At 53.3% G+C, this 17856-nt stretch overlaps 3 protein-coding genes across 5 annotated transcripts in view; 1 reads left to right on the top strand and 2 right to left on the bottom strand.

Moving 5' to 3' along the window:
* The window catches only part of WDR73 (WD repeat domain 73), a 33074-nt gene that overhangs the window by 12308 nt on the left and 2910 nt on the right, over nucleotides 1-17856 (top strand). The window contains exon 9 of the transcript XR_004297854.1: nucleotides 1515-2315. The gene's annotated coding sequence lies outside the window, so the exon portion shown is untranslated. The remainder of the gene's footprint in view (nucleotides 1-1514; nucleotides 2316-17856) is intronic.
* On the bottom strand, nucleotides 6387-17428 carry LOC116624220 (zinc finger protein 239-like). Its single transcript, XM_032391931.1, has 2 exons — nucleotides 17362-17428; nucleotides 6387-9868 (listed from the first exon to the last, which is right to left on the bottom strand). The coding sequence occupies exon 2, from the start codon at nucleotides 9822-9824 to the stop codon at nucleotides 8820-8822; it is 1005 nt and encodes a 334-aa protein (XP_032247822.1). The 5' UTR covers nucleotides 9825-9868; nucleotides 17362-17428; the 3' UTR covers nucleotides 6387-8819.
* On the bottom strand, nucleotides 12431-17441 carry LOC116624221 (putative SCAN domain-containing protein SCAND2P). Of its 3 annotated transcripts, none has more exons than XM_032391934.1 (5): nucleotides 15762-17441; nucleotides 14918-14999; nucleotides 14208-14284; nucleotides 13189-13312; nucleotides 12431-12733 (listed from the first exon to the last, which is right to left on the bottom strand). In XM_032391934.1, the coding sequence occupies exons 1-5, from the start codon at nucleotides 16161-16163 to the stop codon at nucleotides 12717-12719; spliced, it is 702 nt and encodes a 233-aa protein (XP_032247825.1). In that variant the 5' UTR covers nucleotides 16164-17441; the 3' UTR covers nucleotides 12431-12716. The 3 variants fall into 3 exon arrangements, with proteins under 3 accessions (XP_032247825.1, XP_032247824.1, XP_032247823.1); XM_032391933.1 differs by having other exon boundaries at nucleotides 13189-13270; nucleotides 14918-15104; XM_032391932.1 differs by having other exon boundaries at nucleotides 14918-15104.

Consider the following 17856-nt stretch of genomic DNA (forward strand, 5'->3'; position numbering starts at 1 on the left):
GGTGGCTCAGTCGTTAAGCATCTGCCTTCTGCTCGGGTCATGGTCCTAGAGTCCTGGGATCGAGCCCCACATAGGGCTCCCTGCTCCACGGGAAGGCTGCTTCTCCCTCTCCCACTCCCCCTGCTTGTGTTCCCTCTCTCGCTGTTTCTCTGTCAAAAAATAAATAAAATCTTTTTAAAAAATTAAAACTTGAAGGACTAGCACCAAAAAGGACGTTGGGGGTGGGGCGATTTTGTGGTTACAATTTTTTTCAGACTTAAAGAACAGCAAATTCTCATGCTAGAGACATTTTCTTTCTGGGTTTTTTGTTTTTTTGGGTTTTTTTAAGATTTTATTTGTTTGAGAAAGAGCGCAAGCAGGGAGAGGGGCAGAGGGAGAGGGAGAAGCAGACTCCCCACTTAGCGCAGAACCCAGTGCGATGCGGGGCTCAATCCCAGGACGCTGAGCCAGTCAGATGCCTAACCAACTAAGCCACCCGGGTGTCCCAGCTAGAGACATTTTCATTTAAAAAAATCTGGGGAACTAGCCAATTCCTATAATCATAATACCAAAATGTGGCCCAGAAGCTGTGCTCATAGACACACACACACACTCAAGCTCAGTTATTAATATCAGACGGTGGCCCTCAACACTGTCAGCTCCAACATGCCTTCTGTGAACACCCATTTACTGTCCTGAAATAAAATTTTACAGGGAAAATTGATTACTTACAAACAGTTTCAAAACAAGTATAACTACAAAAGAATGTGTACAATACATAAATGTCCACACTTCTGCACAGGGATGTAATCAGATGCTTGCTCTGTAAAATCATTGAGAACAGGACAGCTATGACTACAGACTGATACAGGTGTCCTGTATTTGTGACTCACAAGAGAGTCGACATTTTTCTGAACTGGTAAGGGGCGCCTGGCTGGCTCGGTCAGTGGAGCGTGTGACTCTTGATCTTGGGGTCGTGAGTTCGAGGGGTAGAGTTTACTTAAATAAATAAAACAAACACTTGGGAAAGTTCTGAACAAAAGAATGTACTCTTTTCCCTAGTTTTATATAGTAGTTGAGTTTCTGGGAAATTCAGATATATTAAAACTGTCCTCATATAGATGGAAAAAGGTAGGTTCTAGGCTCACATAACTATAAAAAGTTTCCCTGCATCGGTGGTTCTCAAACTTCCACGTGTGTCAGAATCACCTAGAGGACTGGTTAAAACGGATTGCTGAGCTCCAGGGTTTCTGATCGGTAGGAGCATTAGCCAGGCTTTTGTGAGAGGGGCAGGCCAGCAGGAGATCTTTCACACACGCACACAGACTTGACCTTACCTAACAGGGAGCTGGGCCAGCAGTCTCTGTGAGGCTGTTGTCCCCGGGTCTGCTGCTGGAGCCTGGGCCCCCAGCCCCCGCCCCCGCCCCCGGGCAGGCAGCTGGGAAGGGAAGGTGGATGGAAGAGGGGAGAGCCAGGGCCAGCAGGGACAGGTTGGTCTCGCTGTCTGCAGTCCTGATGATGTGCGTCTCCTGCAGGAGGAACTGCACCCTTCACCACGGAGCTAAACACACCTGCGGCCCAAGGCCCGGGAGAAGCCGAAAGGACCACGGGAACATGGAGCGCTGCGTGCACAGAAGCGCTAGTCTGAGCTACGGATGCACCTGCTCCGGGGCCCAAGCGCTCAAAAACAATGGCTGCCACTTCAGTTCCTCCAAATCTCACCCCGAACGACTCTTGTGGCTCACTCTACCCGGAAACATACAGGGAAATGAATTCCAGGGAACGTGTTTCCACCTGGCCAAGTCACCGCATTAGGAGGTGCAGCTCGAGAATTTGCATTTCGAGTACTTCCAGGTGCTGCTCGTGCTGCGAGTCCGTGAACCAGCCCGAGCATCCTGCCCTCCGCGCACGCCCGGCAGCCTTGGCTGTGCAGCACCGTGTCAACGCTCGCCTTACGTCCGGGTGGCCCCTGCCACCACATGACAGCTGTGCTTCCGGTTTGTGGGACAGCTACACATCCTCACCTCCAGTTTCCAGAATATTCCTTTGGGAACCTACACAGCCCCTGGGGAGGAACGCCGCGTTCTCTCAGCTACTCTAGGAAGAAGCCCCAGAGAACCCCGAGCGGGACCCGAAGACCACCCGCGACGCGCCTCGACATCGGCACAGGATCCGCTCCAGTTCAGCTCTGGGCAAAGACGGTGGAGACTGAGCACGGAAGGGAGAGAGCGTTCAGGAACTGCTTTGGCCTCGCAGAAATTCAGAACGCAAGAGAAAGATCTGGAGAGGTGAAAAGGGAGGAAGCGAGAGACCCCGCGCACGGCCAAGCAGCGCGGGTGAGTACGGCCGCGGGGAAGCGTGTGTTCCCGAGCAGTGCGCCGCGGTCCAGGAGGTGAGCAGGCCGGAGCAGGAGGCCCCTGGCGGGGAGTCAGGGGTGTTCTCCGAGGCCGTGTCCGGGGGGGCGCAGCCCCAGCCCCCTTTCTGTCCGGAAGGCTGAGGGAGCCTCCCCACCCGGCCGCAGCCGGCGGGCTCGGGCACGCACGGGAGACGCACGGGAGACGCAGGGCCCGCGGTCCACTCCCGGGACGAGCCATGTGCACGTCTCTCATCAGAGGCCGACAGGGGGAGCGGGGTCAGGGCCCAGGGCACCCCACGTGTGGGAGGCTGGGCTTCCGGAGCGGGAACAAGCCTGGAAGGAGCCCTGGCACGAGCCCGTGCGGAGAGCAGCACAGGGGAGGAAACCAGCAGCCGAAGGCTCGTGCTCAGCCGGGGACCGTCAAGTTTGCGGGAGTGAAGGAGACGCGAGCCGGCCCCCATATGTGCTGGCTGTGACTGGCTCTTGTCAGCCGGTCCAGTCGCTGCGGTCAGGGAGGGACGCGGTGTCCCACAGCTGCGGGAGAAGGCGGGGAGGCCAGAGGTCCCAGCACTTAGGGAGCGTGGCTGCTGGGAGAGGAGGTGCAGACGTACAGGCCCGGCCCGCTGCCGGGGGGGGGGGGCTGAAGGACCCCCTGGGAGAGGGAAGGGGGTCCTGCGATCTGAGCACAGAGGGCTGAGACCAGGTGTGACCGGGAAGGGGGATATTTGTGTCCTTCCCTCAGGCGAAGGGGAGTGTGGGGTGTTCCAGGCAGAGGGAAGCGAGAAAGGGCACAGCCCCAGCCTGGGGAGGGAGCAAGTTGGAAATTCGGCTGGGAAACGGGCTGGGGCCGGTCGGTGATGGCCCCGCGTGTGTGCGGGAGCGCGGGAGTCCCCGAGGGCTTCAGGGGGAGGGCGGCGACGGGGGGCGGCTACTGCGCATGTCGGGCTGCGGGGCTGCGGCCTCCCCGCGGCGGGAAGAGCGCGCAGGTCTGAGCGCGCATGTGCGGCCGTCGGGGCGCAGGTGCTCGTTTACTGGCGGCGCCGCATCCCCTCTGGAAGCACAGCCGGTCAGGGAGGCGGTTCACATTTTCTCCGCCCGGCGCCGCCCCTGGGACGTGGGCAGGATGGGTGCGGGGAAGTAAGCCCGACGCAGAGGACAGGTGTGTGATGCCGCCTGCACGAGGGCCCTAGACAGGCCAGCTGGCGGAGACAGCAGAGGAGTGCTGGCGGGGGGCTGGGGCAGGGCCGCGGGAGTTCGGGCGGAAGGGATACACTGCAAAGTCTGGGACCATGAAAAGTTTTGGTGTTGGAGGGTGGTAATGACTGCACAGAAATGCAAATGTACTTAACGCCACTGAAGTGTCCACTTAAACATGCTAAAATGGCAACTTTTATGTGGCGGATGTTTTATCACACTTCTCAAAAAGTGGATGCCAGGGCCCGGTGCTCTAGGGGGCCCAGCGCCATCCAGCCCTCCTCTAGCCATGCCCTTCTCCAGGGGTGAGAAGGCCACGGCCTCGGCTGTGGGCCCACAGAGCCTACGTCCCTCCGCCAGGCCATCTTCCCGGCACCCGGGACCCAGAACGTCGTGTCCGACTGGCCAGAGCCTGCGTCCAGGGCCTGCACACCCTCTTCCGTTCCGTCCTCTCCAGGGCAGGCTGTGCGGTTGGCGTGTGCACACTGGGCCCGAGAGGTGGCCAGAGTGGCCGTTGGTGGGGAGCGTGGCCGGAGCCCGCGGGCACAACCGAGGCCCCTGCGCACTTGTGGGGGGCTGGGGGGGCCTCTCCCGGCTCAGAGTGGGTGGGGCAGGGGCCCCTCGTCCCACACCGACACCTGCCATCCTGCACCGTGCAGGAGTCCGCAGTACATTCGGAACCTGGCTTCATCCCTTCACGCCCTCCAGGGTGGCTAGAACCAAAAAGACAGACTAGGGGCGTCTGGCATGCGACTCTTGATATTGGGGCTGTGAGTTCAAGCCCCACGCTGGGTGTAGAGATGACTTTAAAAAAAATAAGACTATACCCGATTTGGGGGGGAGGATGTGGAGAAATCTGAACCCTTGTACACCGCTGGTGGAATGTCCAATGGTGCGGCCTCTTTGGAAAAGAAGGCCGGCCCTTCCTCAGAAGGTTAAACCTTGAGTTACTCTGTGGCCCAGCAATTCCACTCCTCGGTATCTATCCACCAGAACTGAAAACATGTGTCCACACAAAACTTGTCAAAAGGTGTACACGAACATTCATGGCAACGTGACTGACAATAAGCACAGAGGGAACAAGCCAGCTGATGATGTCCTCCAGCTGATGAAGGCGCTGACAGTGTGGTGCATCCGTGTGCTGGGGTATCACAGGCCGGAAGGAGGACTGCAGCACGGACTCCTGGCACAATGTGGATGAGCCTGCAGACGGGACGCTGAGGGGAAGGAGCCAGTCACAAAAGGCCACTCGCTGTAGGACTCCATTTCCGGGAAACGTTCAGAACAGGCCTGTCCCGAGAGACAGAAGGGAGAGGAGTGGTGGCCAGAGGATGAGGTCTGTGGGGACTGCTGATGAGTTTGGGGTTTCCTGGGGTGAAGAAAATGGTCTAAAATTAGATAGTGGTGACAGTTGCACAATCTTAGGAGTATCCTGAAAACAATTTTAAACTTAAACCCACACAAATCTGGCGTTCCACACCACACTGAAGGATACTGTGAAGGCGAGCGCTAGCTTGCCCTAGAACCCCTCCTATTTAGCCGAGTGCCGTGGCGTGCCCTGGCCCGGGGCTCCCGGTGATGGCTTGTGAATGATGGCGAGGTGTCTGGGGAATCGGACCTCGGAACCAGGAGTGACGGGTCCACCCTTCCCTGTGTTGCAGATGAGAACATGGGGCACAGCGAGGTGACGGCCCGGACGGGGAGGCGGCCCCTCGGCCCCTGGGCGAAAGGGCCCAGCTGTCCAGAGCGGCGATGGGAGCTGGGCTCCTGCAGCTCCCTGCAGGGTTTGCTCCCGTGGGCCTTCAGCACAGGAGCGTCTCACAGGCCGAGAGAGACACTGTCCTCCCTCCTGGGCTAGGGAAGGGACCCGCAAGGGTCATTCGGAGCACACACAGTCCTTCCCTTGTGTGCAGACTTTACGGGCCAAGCCCCAGAGCCGCTGTGGCTCCCAACAGTGCACGGCTGGGGGCTGATACAGGGCAGTCAGGACCCCTCCCCATGGCGCAGTCACATCAGGGCCCAAAGCCCAGCTCTGCGTGGTGACCCCACACCTGCGGTGGCTGTGATAGTTACAGGACCCCCGCGGCAAAGGGCTCCGCGCAGGGCCGGCCTCCCTGAATACGCAGCGGGCCGAGCTGGCCTTGTTCTGCCCTTGTTCTGCCCTGCCTTCCTGACAGGAGGCCTCCCAGAGCTGTGCGGACACTGGGAGGCTCGAGTCCTGGTGAGACGGAAAGGGAGAGGGCCGGTTCTCTGCGGGCGGAGCAGAGCTATCAAAACCAGTGAGGGGGCCCCCATGCTGGGCTGAGCGGGGGGGGGGGGGGGGGGGGGAGTGGCCCTAGGTCACCTGCAGCCCTGGGGGCCCTCAGCTTCACAAAGCCTCTGCCCCGGGGCTGTGTCTATAACCTGATGAAAATGGCTCACCCTCTGATCATTCCACTCACAGGATGCGCTTGGAATTCATTTATTTAATGGGTGAACATACTTGCATCAGCTTCCAGCTTCCGCTAGCAGGATTAGCTTCTGAAACCCACCTCCTGTTTCTAGCTATCTGTAAATGAAAATAAGGGCCAGTATTTTTGCTATGAGCTTCAGTTAAAATTCAGTTAAAATGTTGCAACGCATAATTGGATTGACTGTGTGTCATCTACTGCAACTGTTAGAAGTGAATTTTGGGGCGCCTGGGTGGCTCAGTTGGTTAAGCATCTGCCTTCGCCTCAGGTCATGATCCCGGGGTCCTGGGATCGAGCCCCGCATCGGGCTCCCCGCTTGGCAGGGAGCCTGCTTCTCCCTCCGCCTGCCACTCCCCCTGCTTGTGCACTCGCTCGCTCTCTCACTCTGACAAAGAAATCTTAAAAAAAAAAAAAAAAAAGTGAATTTCAGGCATTCCCACTTAGAACTTTCATTATTATTTTCATCTTGAGGGATTTCCAAGGAGGCAGCTTCCAAAAGCCACACTGCTTGCCTGGTTCAGAAACTTTGAAGCCGTGATTGTGAGTCTGAGTTGAGCTAAAAATAAAAGCCCCCAGAGCTTTGCTCATGCCGAGTACCGTGGCGGACAAAAAGGTAAATCAAAACACTCTTGAGCAAGGTAACAGATGACTAGTTTCAAATCAAAGTCCAGACCTTGTAAGGAGTACATACTGCGTTTGGTTCCCGGGGAAGCCTCTCCATGTGAGTCAGCTCATGCTAACTCCCTGCTCTAGTCTTCCCTTGAGAACTAACTGCGGGCACCACCGAGAGCCGTGGTCTTGCAGGTCCTATTGCTTCAGGGATTGTAAAATCCGGAAGAAAGATCTAGTCTCCAGCTCAGGCTTCCCGTTACTTTGCTAAGGGGAAAATACACATGAGATGAAATTGTATGGATATTCTATTTGAATCTCCTTGTTCCATTCCAAAAAAGGATGATGGCAAAAGTTTCCAAAAGGGAATCTGGTTATTTCCAAAGTCTTTTTATAATGCATAGCCACACTGGTTTTAGTATGATGAATTTCCACCCAAGTAGAGCCGTTCTCATTCAGAAGAGTGAAATGATTTAAAATAATACGTATCAGATTTATTTCCTGGCCTTACAAAAAAAAAATCCTGAACTCAAATTTCTGGGATAGCTTTTTGAAAACTATCCCCCCAAAATAGGCTCTTTGAAGTCTCCTCAATGGCAGCAAATTGACATCCTTAGAAGGGAATCTGTTTTCAGAGAGCAGATATTGGGCAGAGCCAAGTCTCATGGATAAGAGAAGTGATCGATCAGGCTAGATGACAAACAAGCTCGTCTGTCAGTGTTTATTAAGCCTTGCTTATGTGCAGGACACTGCTCTGTGCCGGAAATACGCTGATAGGGGGCCTTCTAGGGTGGTTTGAAGACAATTCTTACAGGAAAATTCAATGTCTTCAATAATGGTAACAACATATAAAGCCCACAGCCCATCAGAATGACTGCTTTTGATAGATAACTCTTATTTGAATAAGTTCTTTGGTGTTCATTAAAAAAACTCATTACGTAATCATATTTTATAAATCTAATTATATGAAATTGTCATGTGTCGACAGTGCTTTGTTTTATAATTGGTGGGTTTCTGGGAAGTTCTGGGGAAATATTTTCAAGTCAAATGCACAAAGGAAACTTTTTTTTTTTTTTTAAATCCCGTTGATTTATTCCGCTTGAACTCACAAGCGTGAGATTGAGACCTGAGCTGACATCAAGAGCCGGACACTTAACCAACGGAGCCAGCCACCCAGGTGCCCTAAAGGAAACTATTTTAAGAGGGAAAAAGTGTATTCCACTTATTTCCAAGCACCATTTGCTATGTCAGAGTGCCCCCAGGAACTGTGCTCTGCTCTCACAGAGACACCCCAAATCTTCAAAAACCTGTGAACCTGTACATGGCCTCCCCCGTAGGAACGAGGGGGCTCGTCAGAGGCTGGTGACAGGCAGATCCTCCAACTGGGAGTCTTGATCGATGCCGTGGTTCGTAGTTATTGCTCTGGACATATTTACAAATTAGAGACAAAGCTTACGTTCTCCTGTCTGTGACCTCCTAGACCCAGGCTTATATTTTAGGACACAGCGGGAGCTGTAAAGTTGTATAAGCAGCTCTGCTGGCAATCTGGGGTAATTCTATTCTGCAAAAAGTCTGTTTAGGTTGAATCATGAAATTGCTGGTTTGGGAGCTCAAAATGGCTATCTCATATGGTTCAACCTTGTATGTTGAGAGGAAGAGTAGGTTATGGTTTAGAAAGCCAGCCTCCAGCGTTGGTCTTTTCTCCTTTTCCCTCCTCCAAATGACACGATTGAGTGCTTTTCTCTCCAGTAACTCCATGTAAATCTTAAGGAACGTGGAGAAATGTCCGCAATTCCTGGGCCCCAATCCTCCCATAGGGAGGACCATGGAAGACCTTTAAAACTGTATGTAATTCATAAATCCCTGTCTAGTTGCCCAGCGCCATGGGGCGGAAGCTTCTGTCCCCAGAGGAGGGTCTTGGGGATGGGACTGTCCCCCTCAGCATACCGAGCTGTGGAAATGAAGGCACAGGATCATCGTGGAGACGTACTGTGATGGAGATCCAGTCAAATTCAGAACTAGTCTCTGAATTCTCTCCACAGGAGCTCCCATTTCAACAGCGTGGAGAAAAAAGCCCTGAGGAGTATTTCATTAGCCGAGTGTTTAGAGAGAGAAACAAAAATAACATCTATTGGACTGGGTCTAAATTCTTTCTCTCCATCTCATGTGGGTGTCATGGTATAGAATCAAGGACCGTACAAACCGTTTTTGGAACGGATTCTGCGGTGTTCTTAGACTTGGTGCTTTAAAGACATTCCTACTACACTACGAGCCTCTGTCACATGGGTCCTCCAATGCGCACTAAAATGTGAGCTGTTGTTGAATCGCCTCCCACATTCAGCACACTCGTAGGGTTTCTCTCCGGTGTGGATTCTCCAGTGGATGATGAGACTGGAGCTCTGACTGAAGCTTTTCCCACACTCCCCGCATTCATAGGGTCTCTCTCCACTGTGAATTCGCCGGTGGGTAATGAGGTTTGAGCGGTCGCTGAAACTTTTCCCACACTTGAGACATGCATAGGGTTTCTCTCCTGTGTGGATCCTCTGATGGCTGGTGAGCGTGGAACTCTTGCTGAACCTTTTCCTGCACTCAGGGCACTGGTAGGGTTTTTCGCCTGCGTGTGTTTGCCGGTGTGCACTAAAGTACAAGCTATTGGTGAACCTCTTCCCACACTCGCTGCACTTATGGGGTTTCTCCCCTGTGTGGACTCTCTGGTGCATAGTAAGGCTGGAGCTCTGGCTGAAGCTTTTCCAGCACTCCCCACATTTATAGGGCTTCTCTCCAGCATGGTCTCTCTGATGTGCTGTGAGGTTAGAAGGATCACTGAAGCCCTTCCCATATTCAGGGCATTTGTAGGGCTTCTCCCCGGTGGGGATTCTCTGGTGGCAAACCAGATGTGAGCTTCGGCCAAAGCTTCTCCCACAACGGCCACACTTAGAAGGTGTCTTTTCCCCAGTGTGGGCTAATCTGTGCACAGCAAAGCATGAGCCCTGGTTGCCATGTTGTTTTCCACACGCACAGCAGAGATAGGACTTTCCTCCTATGTAGGTTCCCTGAGGGCCTATGAATTTACCTACGTCTCCTTCTGGAGGGGAGCGTGCCTCTTGTCCATCTTCTAAGGGTACTTCCCACTGCCTCTCCACCCCATGTTTGTCTTCCCAGTCTGTCCTGGCCAGGGAAGGATCCGCTTTGGGTCTCTCTAATAGCGCCTCCTGGAGCTCTGCTTCCTCTGACATGTCCTGGTTTGAATTCTCCTTGTCCTGTGTCCTTGTTTCAAGATCTGAAAGAATGAGATGAAACCACAAATGTGACCTGCTTTCTGAGCTCAGAAGAATGCAAACAACGTGAAAGAGGCCCCTCCTGGATGCTGAGAAACAATTTCTTGATGGCGACAGATAGAACACAGTCAGCTTTCCATTAACCAGGAACCAAGAAACTGGACTATGGCTGAACCCTGGTTAAGACAGCAGACTTGCAGGTCTCCCTCCCTCCCCCAGCTTCTAAACAAAAAGATCGTGTGGAGAAAGGCTGAAGAAAGGGAGGTGGGCAAGGTCCAGACCCATTTCTTCTTCTCCCCAGTCCTCAAAGGCTCTGCCCCCGAGCTTGGCTCCGCCTCTCCTCCCATCCACCTGTGGGCTGGCAATCAGCACTAAAAAGCTACCTTTCTCTTCTTGATACCGCCTTCTAGGTAGAGGGACAAGCCTGAGAACACTTCTGGCCTCTCTCTGTCCCCTCGCTCCTCAAGCAGGAGGAAGGACTTCTTCAACTAACAAGGAGCTGAGCACACGTGGCTCAGAAGACCAGCAGGGACGGTTCTGTGCTGGCAGGGCAAGGCTGCGGTCGTCTGGGGCTGCCTGCGGCTCAGTGTGGGGTTCCGTGTGAGGAAGCCCACTGTGGCCACACATCAAGCCACATTGTCCAACGGCTCTAGCAGTTAGAAAGCTGACATTTTGATCTCAGCGTCTTACTGTTATGGTTCTTGGTTGGCCTAGAATCTGGGGGAAGAACAGTACTGTTTATTGGATCCCCTAAAATTCCACCAGAATGACCAAGCCCCACCAAGGAGGGAAGCTCATCTTAACCATGAGAAATTCACCCCTCCAATAATCTAAGGTTGACTATTGTTTAATTTGGGGTTGCCAAGGCTCACTTTTTCTATTAACCTACTTAAACGACAGTTAATTATAGTTAAAAGTCAGATAGAAATTTAAGTGGGAGGGGCGCCAGGCTGGCTCGGTCAGTAGAGCGTGTAACTCTGGATCTTAGGGTCATGAGTTCGAGCCCCACACTGCAGGTAGAGTATACTTGAAAAAATAAATAAAGGGGGCATTTTTAAAAAAGAAATTTAAGAGGGAAATCATAAACACTAATAATCTGTTTACATCTATGAGCCAAGGTAACGAAGGAGAGCAGGCTTTCCTGGTGCCACCTCCTTTTCTGTTCTTCTCCCACCGCCTGTGGTTTCAGCACCTCAGAGTAATAAACCGGGAAGGCCCAGGGAGTGGGTGCTCTCCCAGCCTGGTGCTGCCTTGTCCGCGTTCGGAATTCCGGGTCTGACTTCTCAGTTGGCGCCATGCTAGCTTTCACTCATTTCCCACCTGAACAGGAAGTTTCCCAAAAGTCCCAGAGATCGTCATTCCAAAGCTCTTCACTTCTCTCCAGCCTCGAGACCCCATCTGGCTGGGGAACCGGAAATCCTGCTCAAGGAAAAGCAAGAAGGGACATGGAGTTCCTATGTAGTCTGCTTTCTGTTCTCCTATCTGGAAGTGGTAGCTGAGATGAGCACAGAAGCACCTCCCAGAAAGTCTAGTTGTCAGAAGAAAATGTGTAGTTAATGACTCAGGAAATATGCCCCCTTAAGTGAAGAGTACAGGGCAAGGTGTTCCTCTATGTTGACAATAATTGCAACGCTCACGATAATGAAAACAAGCATTTCCTGAGTGCTAGCCACGGGCCAGGATCCTCGAAACCGCCCAGTGAGGCAAATACTGTCACTATGTCCATCTTACAGATGAGAAGACGGAGGCTTCGGGTGTGTAACCAGTTTGCCCAAGAGCAGACAAGTCTTAAGCCGTCAGGTTGCTGTCTGTAATCTGCGCAGAGTTCACACGGATGGGGTACTTTAGCTGGAAATGAACAACTGGAACTGTAGGTCACTCCAACCTCTCTTTCCTCCTACAACTGTCACTAAATATTGTTTCTATAAGGCCGTTACTGAGAGCAGACAGGGAGAGCCCTTTGCTGTAGAGCAGGGCAAGACGCTCCCGGGAGTCTTTGTGAGTGAGCCCGTGGGACGGCTTCAGCGGAGGGCTGATTCTAGCGCTATCTGTGTTCCGTAAAGGAATCAACAATCTTCCTCCAGACGAGGCCACGCCAGAGGGAGAGACAATAAGTGTCTCTCCTGCTTCACAGTCCCTAATGCTTTCCTGCGACACTTGCCCTCTCCCACTGCTCTGGGGGGCACCGGGGGAGGGGCGCTTACCACTGGGACTCCCCCTGGAAGCCGGGGGGGCAAGGCTCCCGGGCTCCCCTTGGGGCTCGGCCGCCAGTTCACTACCATCTCCTGTCACAGCTGCCAGCACGGCCTCTGGTTCTCTTCGGAGTCCCCTCTGTCCCGCAGAAGGCCTCCTGCCACCTCTAAGGCATCAAAGGTGCCGGCAAGGGTCCAGGGGCTCATCGGGGCGTCCATCTCCTGGTAGAAGGGGCAGGTGCCTGGCGCCCGGCTGCTCCTGGCTTTGCGGTAGTGGGTCTGGAGGTTTTTGAAGCGGTAGCGACACTGTTCCAGGGTCCGCGGGAAGCCGCGCTCGCGTAGCCGCTTGGCCACCAGCCGGTACACCTGGCGGTTCCGGTGGCAGGTGCGCAATTTCTCACGGATCCAGGACTCACTGAGAATTCCCAAAAAAATCTTGGTTTCCTCACAGTCCCGGTGCACACCTGCTACCTTCTATCCTCCAGGCCCTGCCACTCCAGCTCCTCCAGGTCTTGGCTTTTCTTGGGACGGGCAAGTGGCCAGGCTGGACTCTTGCCCCACCCGCTGCGGAGTCCCTGGCGCTTTCCTCCTCTCTGGGGCGCTGAAGATCTGGGCTCTGTGGGGTTTCCTCCTGCTCCCTGCAGGAGCTGACACTGGGTCAGTGGGTGGGCAAGTCTATTTGCAGGGAGACAAAGAGAAGACACAATGGTTAGCTACATCTAATCCCAACCACTTTATACATCAGGGAGGGGAGATACGATTAATTTTTTTTTAAAGTCTAAGGGGATTCTTGGGAATCCTCAGTGAAAGTAATATTAAGGACTGTGAGGGAAAAAGTCCAGGCCCAAATCTAGAACTATTGTACACGTTCATCTGTCCTGTAACAAATAAAATTCAGGTTCCCACCAGAGGCTTTACTGACCATCTTCCTAAGATGAGCTTTAATACAGTATCCTCTCTGGGCTCTAGAAACTCATCCTTGATAGCACTGAGTTTGGTATTAGATTTATCAGTCTCTGTTCAAGCAGGATTGAGGGACTTGAAAAATTTGACCCAAAAAGATCTGGAGTAGTGACTACTCTGGAAACTCCACGGCCAACTTCTACTGGACGGGAAAACAGCAGTCTTACCCATCGAGGCCCCGTTTGCGGATTTCTCCCAACTTCTTTCCAGGTGGTTCCTCCACCCAGGTTCTGGCTGCCTCCATGCCTCCTGGGAGATATACATAGCCACGTCACCGAATGTCATCAACTCCTGAGGAAACACAACACCCTATTCAAAATATGCTGCCTTCATCAGAGGCCCGGTGACAAAAAAGACTCAGAAGAAACTGAAACGTGAGATTTCTTTGACTTTTAAATGCAGTGTGGGCCAGGGCGCCTGGGTGGCTCAGTCAGTTAAGCATCCGACTCTAGATTTTGGCTCAGGTCATGATCTCGGGGCCATGAGATTGAGCCCCACTCAGGCTCTGAGCTCAGCGGGGAGTCTGCTTGGGATTCTCTCTCTCCCTCTCCCTCTGCTCCTCTCCCCACTTGCTCACGCTCTCTCTCAAAATAAATAAATCAATCTTCAAAAAAATGCAATAGGGGGCAGGGGAAGGGAAGAGAGGGAGAGGAAGCAAGGCAAGAAAGAAGCTAACATTTACTGAACACCTATGCACTGTGCTGGGAACTTTTCACACTTCCTCAAAGTTCTACAGTCAGTATGTGGCAGAGCTGGGATTTGAACTCAGGGCTGTCTAACTCTGAAGCTGTTGTGCCCCGCTACCCCGCTACCCCGCTACCCCGCACCCACCCCCGCACACGCAGTCCCGCATACCATGTGGGCAAGATTCTGATACAGAAAGAAGGAAATAACCATTCCTTTTAAGGCAAACAAAATCAACATAATCTTACGATCTCAGGGTCAAGGAAAAGAATGACTTTAATGCAATTCCTCCCCACCAGCTGCGGTGCCGCCTTCCAGCAAAAGGGAGGTTTGGACAACATTTTTCTGGTGGATGAAATTGTGAAGCCTAATCTGTAAAGTTACTGGGCCTCCTTGCTGGCTACAATTGCCTTGGCATTTCTGATAAGCAAGAGAGTTGGATGCAAAAGGCCCCCACTCGAGTAGTAAAAGGTGTCCTGAGTAAGAGAAAAATCTGGCTCACCTGGGAGGGGCTCATCATCCCCTGGTCACCACCACTCTCCTCCACAGAAAGACCCAGAGCCGGAGGATCAGTCAGCACTGTGGGAAGAGAAAGGAGCTGTTAGAAGACAATGTTTCTTGACTCCTCTGGAGGACTAGCCCAACTTAGTTCTGAAACAGAAGAGTCTTCCCCCTTCTCTTTGTGTCCGCTTTGGCCCTCCAAAGAAGGTTGGTGAAAAACCAAAATGACACATTTCTAAGAGGAGAGTTCCAGATTTTTCCCTTCCATATCCATCCAGGTTACTGACTGTCCCAGTTTTATGATTTTCTTCTTCAGTTTTGATAACACACTTGCATCATCTGAATTGGTCTGGGGACACTTGTCCCTGTTCTGAGAATTACTGCACTTTGGTTTAACCCTACCTTATGCTTTTCCCACCAATCAGGCCTAAAATCTGTGCCCACACCTAACCTACTGGGACCAGTAACCTCTCATTCACATAAAGAAAGGTGCCCCAGGCTCCCCTATGTAATTTTACAAAACATGCCAACCAAGGCCTTTCTTCCCTTTGGAGGTGCCTATTGAGGATCCCCCAGATTCATGTGGTGAGCCACATTTCACATGCCCCATCCTCCAAGTGGAAAGAAATCCCACTTTCTGCACTCAGAGGGGACTTTCACACCCTCTCCACAGAAGGGTCCCTCGTTCCTCCCCAAACTGCGGCTGCTTACCGCTCTTGTGGAAGGATCGGAGTTCTACTTTGGGGCTGTGATTCAACTGTTCTGGTTCTGGCTGTGAGTTCTTCACCATCGCCTGTAACAGACACATGGATCCTGTCTGTGCTTGCTTCAGATGGATCCTCAGGGAACCCAGTGCTGATCCTGGGGGTTCCTTTTCCTCTGAGTATACCTCCTGCTCCTGTTCAAGGACTAGAAGTAGTCAAAATTTGGTAGGTAATAAGACTTAACCACCCCAAGATGCAAAGAAGCAAAGGAGGAAATCAGCCTTATGCAAATCACTGCAGGGGCAGTTAGGAGCGTGGGGGTGTGGAAGGCTAACACGTAAGGTCTAGAACCCAGGCTCACTGCAATCTGCCCACCAGCTCTCCTGGGGCTGTTCCTGTCAGTCCCTGGGCAAAACTCAGCCAACCAAAAATACAGCTATTTTTCAGTAGGATGCAAGGGTTCAAGATTGTCAATAAAGACCAGTGAAGCCCCTTGCTTCAAACTGGCTGCTGATGAATGAGAGCTATTCTCCAAAAACAACAACAACAACACAAAGAGCTTTTATGTTCTTCTGGGTGCTCCTCCTCAACTAGAGTGGTGGTCAAGCCATTTTAAGCAATTCTCTTACTTAATGGCAGGGACCAACGCTCAGAACAACCAATGCTATGCATTCCCTGAAGTGTCAGTCTGAGCTTGGAAGTCGTGGCTACCAGGCCCAGGGAATAAGCAGATGCCATAGGACACAAAGAGCGAAGTACTACACACCACCCATCTGGCTGGCAAACCAAGGGCGCTCTGTCTCTCCCACTCCCCTCTTTTAACTACTCAGAACAAGGTGCCCGGTTCTCACCTGGAGCCCCCATCTTCCAGGTTCTTTCTGCACGTCTTCCACCAGAGCCACGGCCTCCTCCCCACTCTCTGGATGCTTCTGTCTAACCCAGATCTGGGTCTCCTGAGGAAGGACAGTCAGGAACTGTTCCAGCATGAGCAACTCCAGGATCTGTTCTTTTGTACACTTCTCTGGTCTCAGCCACTGATGACAGAGCTTCCGGAGTTGGATGAGGGCCTCCCGGGGTCCAGGTGTTTCTTGGTAGCAGAAATGCCAAAAACGCTGGCAGGAGGTCTCTGGTCCAGGGTCACTCCCTTGAAAGGAAATTTCCTGCTCCCAGTGGGAATCCTCTTCCAGCTTCACTATTCGAAGTTCTTCTTGCACTCGAGGAGTCTGAATTTGTTGGTCCACAGCTACAGCCATTGTTCAGCTCAGAGAAGAACCTTGCAACTGGGCTCTGAAGCTCAAACCTCTTCCTTGACCACACTGGGAAGCTACCTTGAGATAGGAGTCACTAAGTAGAACTTGAAATTCTAGAGCCAGAGATACATTAGAGTGAACGCTAGTGACAATCACAAATGTTAGCCCAGCAGGACTGAGGTGAAGAAAAGAACTCTCCTGTTCTCCCCTTCCCAAGTCCCGGTGCCCATGGAGTCTGGCCCTCTGTCACTGGGGAGGCAGCTCCAGAAGTTTGAGAGGAGGGTCAAGGGCTGGTGATCTGGTTGGAAAGTAGGGGAGCTTGAAGCTCTGTTTGCATAGCGATTTACTTGAGGCTGAGAAAAATGTCAATTATCCATACTGACCAATGAGGATGGGCCGGAGGAGATAATGGGGACAATAAACCGCCCACCCTCCCAAGCCACTGGTCTTCGGGAGTGAATGTGCAGGACAAGTACGAGACGCCGCCTAAGGTAGCAGCACCTTGGAGAGCAGCACCCGGCTGGAGCGGGCTCTAAGCTTCAGCGATTCACAGGGTCTCACCACATCTCTAGCTGGGCTCTCGGCATTGGGCACCCCAAGTCTCAGTCCTGGAATAACTCTCTCCCAAACAGGGAGATTTAGCCTGGCTAAGGTTACAAGCTTTGAGAGCAGGGATTATAAACACAGACTCATATAGAATGTTAGAGCTGGCAGGAAAGTTAAAGAGATACTTCGGCTGGGCAATCATGGCTCAGAGACGCCCCCCTCCCCCGGGACTTGCCCAAGGTCACATAGCTGGTGTAGGGCGGAAAATAAGCAGGGGCTCCGCCCCTTGACCATGGACTTGAGGCACTGGCCCGCAGAGCGTGACTTACACTGGACGACTACTCTGCTCCGCGGGAGACCTTCTCTGGAACCTCATTGGGTAACTGCGGGCCCTGGGGACGGGGTCGCCTCGGCGCCCACAGGGTCAGGGTCGTCCCCGCCGAGTCTGCTGGGCGGCGCGAAGGAGGGCGGCGCCAGCACGAGGGGCGCATCCTGCCCGGGGGCGGCTCGCCCGGCCTGGGCCCGAAGCGGCGGGACCCCGGTTTTCGGTCGGGCCACGCCCCCCACCCCTCGGCGAGGGCGGCCAGCACCCTGGCTGAGAGTTGCGTGGGCCCGCCGAGGCCCTGCGTGTACGGGTACCCGGGGCCCCCCGCACCTTCTCCGCGGTCACGCCACGTGCCCACACGACCCCCGAACCCCGAGCCCAGGCCCGTAGTCCGGGCATTCGGACAGCCACTAAACACCGGAAGCGGAACCGCGAGCCCCAGAAGGACTCGGTTTTGCCGGACTCCATTTCCCATAGGCCTCCGCCTGAGCCCGCAGAGTGACAGCAGCGTTAGCCAATAAACTGTGGGGGCGGCCTAGGCGGCTATGTGTTTCAGACGAATCAGTAATGGTGGGTAGGACCTCACTGCACGCTGGATTGGGGGGTTCAGAGCCACAACTAGAACGGACCCAGCTGGGGGAATGTGTGTTTGTACTCCTTTCCCTCACTCCCGGGGGCACTGAGGGGGGAAGGGCCCTTGCAGGCAGGAGGTCTGCGAGCATGAAGCCGAGACTCTAATTCAACTTTTTGCCACTTAAGAAAGTACTTTTCCGGCATGGTTGTCCACTGTGGGAATGCTTTACACACACACACCACACACACATG

The sequence above is a fragment of the Phoca vitulina genome, unplaced genomic scaffold (assembly GCF_004348235.1).
Source record: "Phoca vitulina isolate PV1807 unplaced genomic scaffold, GSC_HSeal_1.0 scaffold65, whole genome shotgun sequence".
NCBI lineage: Eukaryota > Metazoa > Chordata > Mammalia > Carnivora > Phocidae > Phoca > Phoca vitulina.